General features: G+C 29.6%; 1 protein-coding gene across 2 annotated transcripts in view; it reads left to right on the top strand.

The window, feature by feature from the left end:
* The first annotated feature begins 504 nt into the window (after positions 1–504).
* The window catches only part of LOC108564655 (homeobox protein caupolican), a 27,912-nt gene continuing 17,951 nt past the window's right edge, over positions 505–10,465 (top strand). For both annotated transcript variants that reach the window (XM_017923736.1, XM_017923737.1), the window contains exon 1: positions 505–1,198. In XM_017923736.1, the coding sequence (XP_017779225.1) occupies positions 1,160–1,198 (39 nt within the window). In that variant the 5' untranslated portion in view covers positions 505–1,159. The remainder of the gene's footprint in view (positions 1,199–10,465) is intronic.

Here is a 10,465-nt window from a genome sequence, read left to right as displayed (position 1 = left end):
CTTCGACGGGTGGGCGTTGCGAGGGGGTGTTGTAGTTTAGGAAAAAGGTTTGTAGCGTTTAGATTGAATACATGGTATTTAGTGGGTTCACACATCACACAACAGTAGCCGATCCGTGTCTGCGGAGGTGCGAACAGCGGTTAGACACGGGGATGATGTGTGCACGCGGTCGATCCATCACGGCACGCCGATTGGGCGATGCCGGAAGGCGGGGCGAGGCGGTGCCGACGGCGCGCTCTTCAATCCCACCGCCGTCGACCGCGGCTGCAGAGTGGGAAAAATGCGAGCCGCGCGACACGAGAGTGGGGAGGGGGAACGGGACGATCCGCAGAGGTGGGGAGGAGTGTAGAGGTGAGGTGGTGGTGGAGGGGTCGGGTCGTAGGGGGCGGGGGTACTAGGAAAAAGAAGTAGGGCGCGATTTTTAGTGGTGGTGGATCAATCGGTCCGCCGAGGGGGAGGCCACAAAAATGTATCTCAGAAAGAGCAGCGCCGTCCCCGGAGGAAAGTGGCGGGGCAAAACTCGCGACGACGACGACGATTTTTTTACTGATCGCCGACTACTGCGCTTGTGTGTTGTGTGATCGCGACAATTTGTCGCCGTTAAAAGAATTCCGTGACATCAGTAGTCGCGTTCTGTCGGTGGCAAAAACAGGACTCGCCGGAGACGCTCTGACCGCAAAACCGAAGGCAACCCCTCCACCCACCAGCGACGCCACCCCCTTGGAGCATCATCATCAACAACAACGAGTGATCATCTGCTGCTTCTGCACCCCACTCTACAAGCAGGAAGGGTCCACCCACTGGGCAGACACCTCGCAAAAATCAAACGGACCCCAGAAAGAAGCGTCCCGTTCGACCGCAATTATCACCTGGTGCGCCTATATTATAACATAATCATATTACCAAGCGGTGCTACTGGTATATTTGGCTGATTTACAACTGCTACCAGTACTACTACTACTATTACTACTACTTCGACATCAACTACTGCAGCAGTACTCTACTACAAACATCAACCGGCAACAACAACAACTGACAGCAGTCGCGCGGGTCACGTGTGCGTGGAGGACATGCGGCTAGTGTAGTGTGCTGTGCGTGCAGGAAGCCATGCTTCCTCTGGCGACGACTCAGTGAGTGCAACACCGACTGGGCACACACCATGTCCCAGTTTGGCTTCCGAGCATCGCCGAATACTCAGGTACATACATATATACATACATACATCCACCATCCATCCAACTCAGACTTTACTCAGAACCCTGCGCGCCACCAACTCCGACGATCTCCCTTTCCACCCACTTAACACACACTCTCTCTCACTCTAACGCTCAACCACCCTCACAGACTGCACCCACATCTCTCTCTCTCTATCTCCGCTCCACTAATTATTAAACTTTCCGCATCGTCCCTTAAGGGCTAATTACTAATCCGACCGCTAATTTTCATAACCCCACCTCGAGAATTCCATCTCAACATCTTCTTCCGACGCTACCAAACAAAATCACACAACTTTATACCATCAAATTCTAATAAGTCATTTCTTACCTCATCAAACGACAAATATTAAAATTAACTTCATTAAGACATAGAAACAACAATAAAAATGTTTATTTTTTTAGAAAATAATTTAATTCTATCAAAATAAAAAAGTAACACATAAAAACTGATTATTTTAATTAAGAACACACAAATTAAATACGGAAAATATCGGCTGCATAATTCACAAAATACATTTCTTACCTCATCAAACGACAATTATTAAAATTAACTTCATTAACACATAGAAACAACGATAAAAATGTTTATTTTTTAGAAAATAATTTCATTCTATCAAAATAAAAAAGTAACACATGAAAACTGATTATTTTAATTAAGAACACACAAATTAAATAAGGAAAATATCGGCTGCATAATTCACAAAATACATTTCTTATCTCAACAAACGACAAATATTAAAATCATTAACATCATTAACACATAGAAACAATGATAAAAATGTTTATTTTTTAGAAACTAATTTCATTCTATCAAAATAAAAAAGTAACACATAAAAACTGATTATTTTTATTAAGAACACACAAATTAAATAAGGAAAATATCGGCTGCATAATTCACAAAATACATTTCTTACCTCATCAAACGACAAATATTAAAATTAACATCATTAACACAGAAATAACAATAAAAATGTTTATTTTTTAGAAACTAATTTCATTCTATCAAAATAAAAAAGTAACACATAAAATCTGATTATTTTCATTAAGAACACGCAAATTAAATAAGGAAAATATCGGCTGCATAATTCACAGAATACATTTCTTACCTCATCAAACGACAAATATTAAAAAAAAAATAACTTCATTAACACATAGAAACAATGATAAAAATGTCTATTTTTAGAAAATAAGTTCATTCTATCAAAATGAAACACACAAATGAAATATGGAAAATATCGGCTGCAAAGAAATATCTAATGTTAAAAATCGTATTTAAACAACTGAAGAATTTTCAAAGAACGGTTAAACATAACAGGAGAAGTAAACAATCAATGATTTATAGTTTCATCAATCGAAAACGATTGTCGAGTTGGTTTTACCAAAAAAAAACAGTTAGTTATCAAAGAAACAATTAAAAGTAAAATTATATTTGTAAAAACTTTTTTTTTACTACATTGTAAAGCTAAAATAAAATGTCCAAGTAAGCAAAATAAATTATATTTAATTTCTCTGAAACAAAAAAATAATACTTAACATAAATAATAACTTACTCTGTGCAATAATTCTAATAAAGGTCGAGTCAGTTATTACAACATTTTATCTAGTTCACATAAAACATAACGATTTCCATAAAATTGTAATTATATACTTAAATGCATCATAAAATATTGTCTCTGATTGATGTAAGCACATAACATAATTATAAAAAAAAGTACATTAAAGTCGTAAAATATAAATTTACTTTGTTCCATTATATAATCTTATCAATGCAATACAAAATACTGTTACATTGAGAATAGTAAAGTAATATTAAGTTTAGAATTTAAATCAAAATTTATTTGAATTTTGACTGTAGAAAGAAGGGCTTTATTTATACTTTTTATCTAATTCATATCAAACGTGTGATGATTTTTATAAAAATATGAATGTGTTTGAAGTAATTAAAAAAAATAAAATTGCAGTTGTAAAAATGTATGTTAAGTGCCAACAGTTCCATGAATATGATATTTTATTACATTAAAAGAATCAGAAAATAAAATAGGCGTAAAGTTCATTAATGTAATCATAACTAATATGTGACATAGTTATGTTAAATTGAGGCGTAAAAAATAGTATTTATATAATGCCAATACGTTTATTCATGCAGTAAAACTAATATATAATTATAGCAAATTGAGGTAATGAAAATTATTTTAGTATTTCAAAATGTTTATTATTATGATAAAAAAAACTATGGACAGTTGTCGTTTCCATATATGTTTAATAACTGCTAGGAAACGTATTATTTCTATAGGAAATCTATTGAAAACAAATTAAATATTTAAATTGGAAACAATAAACTAGCTTACTAGAATAATTTATACTTGTTTTTCTTGTATAAATCAGGTAGCAAAAACCGCATAGTAATGTTCATATAACTCCAACAAAAAGTAACATTGTTAACACACTATTAGCAACATTTATCTTCTTGAGCTTTTCCGTTATTTAAATTTAACATTTTTCAATACATTTTTAGCATTTTAATTTTAGTCTATGAATATTATTAAGATAATTTTTTCTTTCTTTTTGGAAGTAAAAAGAATAATGTGTTCAAAGCAGGAAATAATTATGCGATTGTTTAAATAAGAATACTTGGCTTTAACGAAACGTCTTCTTAGAATCCTTATGCGGTGAGAGTCTTATTTAGTTTAGACGGGCTAATGACCGACGAGTTTGCTTCCAGTTATGAAAATATTGCTATATGAAGAAAGACATAAAAAAAATAAATAAATAAATTTTATTTCAATTCAAGACCTTCATTACATTTATTTTTATGACTTTCCTTACAAAATAAATACAATAATTACATAATAACAATATAATTTGTTGTAATTTTAATTTTTGTTTGTTTGTTTGCTTGCAAAAGTTATTTCACTTATTTCGATTCTCATTTCAATATAAATTTGACACTTTTGAATTAATAAATTGTACTAATTTTGACGTATAAAATTGTTATAATTTTGAGTTTATTTTTTTTTTGACGTTGTGAATTTCCATTTCAATACAAATTTGACAGTTTTCTATTAATAAACTGTAGTAATTCTGATGTAATTGACGTATACTTTGTTTACTTATCAACTGTTATTTGACGTTGTGAATTTTCATTTCAATATAAATTTGACAGTTTTGAATTAATAATTTGTACTAATTTTGACGTATACTTTGTTTACTTATCATCTGTTATTTGACGTTATGAATTTTCATTTCAATATAAATTTGACAGTTTTCAATTAATAAACTGTAGTAATTTTGACGTAATTGACGTATACTTTGTTTACTTATCAATTGTTATTTGACGTTGTTAATTTTCATTTCAATACAAATTTGACTGTGTTGAATTAATAATTTGTACTAATTTTGACGTATACTTTGTTTACTTATCAACTGTTATTTGACGTTATGAATTTTCATTTCAATATAAATTTGACAGTTTTGAATTAATAAATTGTAGTAATTTTACGTAATAAACGTCATTAATTAATTGTCATTTTGATGCAATTTTATATATAAACATGTCGTCGTAAATTTGACATTAACGAAATAATTAAACGCTGTCAGTTTGACATAATTTTTTATGTTTTAATTTGATTCATTGAATTTTTGGCAATTTGATAAAATTTTTGTTTGACAGTTCGTAACTGTCATTTTAACGATTTCGATTTATCAAATGTAAATTTAATTTGACGTAATGAATTGTCATTGTTATCTACGAAATTAAAGCATTAAAATTGTCATCATTACGTCAAATTAAGTTGACAGTAATGCGATAATTTCTAGCTGTCATTTTGACGTAATTGTTTTATTCGCTTAAATTTGACGCATTTAAATGTTTCTGATTTCTGGTGACGTAATGGAAAAATATTAATGAATGGTAACTATTGATAGATTGTGTTTTGTAAGACAATTAACAAAAGGGGTCAAAGGTTGGAGTAGTAGTGACATTTTGAAGAGAGAAAAAAAAAGAAAGGTTGGTAAGAAAAATTTGAAGAAGCAGAAAAATGTAAATTGTGTCAAATTGATAAGAGAGGATAAGCTTTGTGGGTGAAGCGAAGGAAGGAAGCACATGTAATTGAATAGGACTGAAAATACATGAATAGAATTATCATGCATTGATTGTGTGTGTGTGTATGTGTGGAAACCGAACGGCATTAATAATTGTGTATTGTATTGACAAAGGGAGGTCCATTAACGTCAGTCATTGTATGCAAAACGAATGGAACGAAAAAATAATAAACATTCGCGTTGCCGCAAGTTCGGCCATTCCGTGTCCCATCTATTTGATAAATATTGATACGTGCGTTCCTTTCGAAACGTAACGTAACAACAACAACATTGCGGACCCTGGGTCCACGATCCGCGAAAGAGCGACCCTCGCGACAAACAGCAAATTAATGATAAGTGCAAATTAATTCTCGACTCGTTATTTCCGAATACAATATAACGTGTCTACGTGACGTGATCTCTCGCGTCTTCAACATCAACATTATTACTTTCTTTCATCCAGATGATTCCTCATCTTCGGATCAGGACGACCGCAAATTAACACTTTAATTAATTTCAATCAACTTCTTTTTTGTATTCCATTACGTGGTGTTGTCTGTTGTATATTTATTTTTTCGTGTTGTTGTTGCGTTTTCATGCCAATACGTTACATGACTTTCATGATTTACATTTTATCGTGGGCTCGAGCAAAAAAAGTAATGTTTATACGTGTATTGTACACACACGTATCGCATGTTCTATATTTATATTATTTATATAAATGTGCGGCTATCCTGTTAAAACCACTGTTTTCGGTTCATTAATCGACTCGTTAAAATACATTCGTTCATTCATTTCTCACAGTTAAAAACATCAACAAATTACACATTTACATAACCAAATTCATTACAGACATATAACTTTTCTAAATCAATCGTTTTTATCCAATTTTATAAATTGAAATATCTTTTCAGTCACTTTCTAGAAAATACCAAAATTGAATTTTTGAATTATATAAACACACTTTAATTCATTAAATACAAAATAAGATACACTATTTTTTTTACATTCCATTTTTTTCAATGAATTTCCAAAAAATATTTAACATTTATTATATTACTTCACTTTATTAATTAAATAGTTTTATTATTTGCATCAATTTTTCAATATTTTGTTCTCAATTAATTGTAAAATTTTGAATTTCAAAAAGATGACTTTTTATATTAAGAAATTTTGCGTTTTCATTCGAATTATTTGAAAATGCAACCAAATATAAATGTTATAAATTTGAGTAAAAACAACTTTTTGAAATGATTATATAAAATTTCTCACTTTTATCCCTTTAAAATTAGACTAATTTTTATGAAAACTTCAACAAAATTATTTTATCATCTAATTATTAGAAAAATAGAGAGAGAGAGAGTTAAATTAATTATATACGTACCAATAAGTTTCTTAATTATAAAATGTAGTTAATGACTTCAAAATTATAGTTTATAGCTTAAATTAATTAACGTGTTTACTACTTAAGCTTAAATTACATATCAACTTAAGTAACATAATTGATTTATTTTATAAATAAGTACAAAAAAACACTATTACACAATTAATTGAAACTTCATTTTATTTTCTTAAAAAAAAATCATGAAGTAAAAAATAATAATTATACTGCAAAAACTGATTCAAAGTATGTTTTTTTTAAAACGTGAATCATAGTAAACAAATTATATCCAAACATTTATCACAAATATTTTGTCACAGGTATGTTTTTTTTACTATACTATTTACTAATACGTTTTTAGACTTTAAAATGTCATTGAAATATCACGCAAATATAGAACGGGAATGTTTTCTACTCAATTAAAGAAAAATACGCGAAAAATTCACGCCAAAATCTATTTGTTTCTTTCAATTTATCATATGAATCATTATGTTAACTTTAGCAAATCGTTAATATCACAGTGAAGTAACAATTTTTCATACATTAAATTGCAAAGTCGTTTAATAATAATAATTCTTTAGTGAAATCAACATTTATAAATATTAATGTAACAATTTCCAATGCTTTAATTGCTTGTAAAACTTCTGATAACATTGCTTTGATTCTCAGAAGAAAAAACAATAATGAATCGGTTATAACGATCGTAAAGCTGCGAATAGCGAAATTTGTAGATGTATAAGCTCGTGCACAAAATAATAGTAATAATAAAAAAAGGAACGAACGTTAATGCGTTTTAATTATCTAAATAACATGGAAAAGAATTTCGCCGTATAAAACGTAATCGCCCATATATTTTTCTCGTTCCCTCTCGCTCTCGCGTTATTCACTTATTTTTTATATATCTATCTATATATATACTTTAGTCGTTCAATAAGCGACTCGCATAAAAGCCGAGTTATTCCAATGCCTTTTTATTGCCTATACACGGGGCTCTACACGATTTATATACCAATCTAAATAATATCGGGGAAAGACAATTTCCAACATAAAAAAGGAATGTTAATCATTGTTTCTGCTGCTGCTTTTTTATTTCTATGTTATTCACGAAGAAAGAATTTCATTATTTTATTGCTTGCACATAAAATAATAATATCTTGATTGATCCAACATTTATATAATTTTTAATTATTATATAAGAAATTTTTATAATATTTCAATTTTCAATTAAGTAAAGTTTGTATAAGAGTCCATAGAAGTAAAAATTCTTAAGAATAGGAATATTTGAGTAAACAATAAAGTGAAATATTTGTAAATTGATTGACTTAAAGTAATTTTCTGTACGATTACATAAATTGTATTAGAAATGTCAACAATGTATGTATTCAATACAATGTAATCGACTTGAACCATTACGGAATGAACGAAACAAAGCGACGTTAGTTATTATAATTATATTTTTTTGCGAGTGTGTGATTTACGTAAGTGGTATTCATTAAATACGAGTATCGACGGTAATTTGCCGCACACAAAGTTGCATTTAAGACCGTTATCCTTGACATAACGCACAAAGTACGAACAGGAAATAAAGCTTTCTGATAGTGCACGGATTTTCTTTGTGCAACGTGTCTAAAATATCTGCACTTCATTCTCTTTCTCTGATATTATTATTATTCAACGTTTCTATTTGCTCAGCGCAACTCTCGTTGTAATTATGACATTACAATGTAAACGCAAAAGAAAACCTGCGAATTGATTGATCCGTGCTGTGCAAATTACATTCGTTGCGTAATCATAGAATTGGAATTACATTAAATTCGCATTTAGTTTTGATGATGCAAACGTATATTATTTGAGATGAACAGGAATTTGGATGCGCTGTGAATGGAAAGTGCTCCCGTTTTGATTGGTGCATTCGCGTCGTCGACGATTTGCATTTTTTTTTATGCGCGTACTTATATAAGTAACTTTATTCATATCTTGACCTCATTGCTCGTGAAAAACAGTTATCACTCACCGCATTTAATGTATGCATATTTTGGTAAAATACTTTCACATCGAAAAATAAAACAACAACAAGAAAAAAAAAAGAAAGGAACGTAATTATGGGAATAAAACCGCTTATACGTTTATAATTATTAATATCACTTGAAAATTGTTGTTTTTTTTTTAATAAAATAACGAAATAAAAAGTATAAAATAAATTTTAGTTATTATACAAATTAACAACAAGAAAATGTGCAATCAAATAGAATTGAAAAGTTAACAAATTATTATTTAAATTTACATTTTGTTAAGTGACTAAATGTTCTTCCTGTCGTAGATGATTCAACACGATGATGAATTATTGAATGATTCGCATTATTCATTGATTAATATTGATGATTTGTTGTGCAAACTACAAACTATAAAATCAATTCGAACTTAATATCAAAAATTTATATTTTTTGTTACGAAAGTATTCCAATTTCTAAATTGAAGGAAGTTGCACATAAATAATTAGAAATTTCGGACATTCTAAATAATCGATTCGATTCAGTTGAAGAAAAGAAAGGTTTTTTTTTTCTGTTAATTACTTCAATTAATTTAACAAATCATTCATGTAATTTGTAAACATTTTTAATTGAAGTTTCCAATTTGCAACAGAAGTTAAGTTAAAAATAGTTTATTTTAATTGAATTGAAAATCGTAGTACGATTTTGTTTGTGTTTGAATGAAAAAAAAAATAAACCCTTTTGTTCGACCCTCGTTTTAGTTCGAGCACACACACACACACACAATTCGATTAACATCGGTTAATGGGGAAACGCCTAAGTGGGAGTTGCGATTAACATCTGTTAATAGATTAAATGGAAACGCAATTGAATTCATTAGAGCGATAATTATGAACGGTTTCGAACGCATCGCATTATTATATAATTATAAGCTTTAAACTATTTTTTTTTTTTGTACTACTTATCATTAAATTATTAAGTACTTTTTGTATTTATTGAAGGAAATGAGTAAATTATAAAGTACAATTATTCTTTGTTTTACAAAATACAGGTATCCCCCGACTTATAAAATAGTTTCGTTCCAAAGGGTTGTTCGTAAGTCGAATTTATTAAGTAAGTCGGGGGAATTTTTAAAGTTTCAAAATATACTTATTTTATCACACTTTATCATAGTTTATTTACTGTTATATATGTTAAATTCCGCATAAATTTGAAAAAATAGATTAAAATAAAGAAAATACTTACTTACAAATACTTTTCAATGTAGACATCACAATTATTTAATAAAAAACGACAAAAGATTATATTTATATTATCAATTTTTGTTTGGACAATTATCTCCTTGTAAAATTTTGTTTGTAAGTCGGGAGATACCTGTACTTTTTTTTCGTTTTTACACGTTTTTCCTTGACTGAAAATCTACTTGAATATAGATTGTATTGATTGAAAAGATGTTTTATCTTGACTGAAAATCAACTTGTATATAGATAGATTAATTGAAAAGATAGTTTTTCCTGACTGAAAATATACTTGAATATAGATTGAATTAATTGAAAAGCCGTTTTTTCTCGACTGTAACTCTACAGTCACACAGCAGTTTTTCCTTGACTGAAAATTAACTTGATTATAGATTGTATTAATTGAAAAGACAGTTTTTCCTGAATGAAAATCTGCTTGGATATAGATTGAAAAGACGTTTTTCCTTGACTGAAAATCAACTTGCATAAAGATAGTATTAATTGAAAAGACGTTTTTCCTTGACTGAAAATCAACTTGAATATAGATTGAATTAATTG

This window comes from Nicrophorus vespilloides, unplaced genomic scaffold, assembly GCF_001412225.1.
Source record: "Nicrophorus vespilloides isolate i.1.1-1 unplaced genomic scaffold, Nicve_v1.0, whole genome shotgun sequence".
Classification (NCBI taxonomy): domain Eukaryota; kingdom Metazoa; phylum Arthropoda; class Insecta; order Coleoptera; family Silphidae; genus Nicrophorus; species Nicrophorus vespilloides.
The sequence above is the reverse complement of the archived record's forward strand: the minus strand, read 5'-3'. Positions and strand labels throughout refer to the sequence as shown.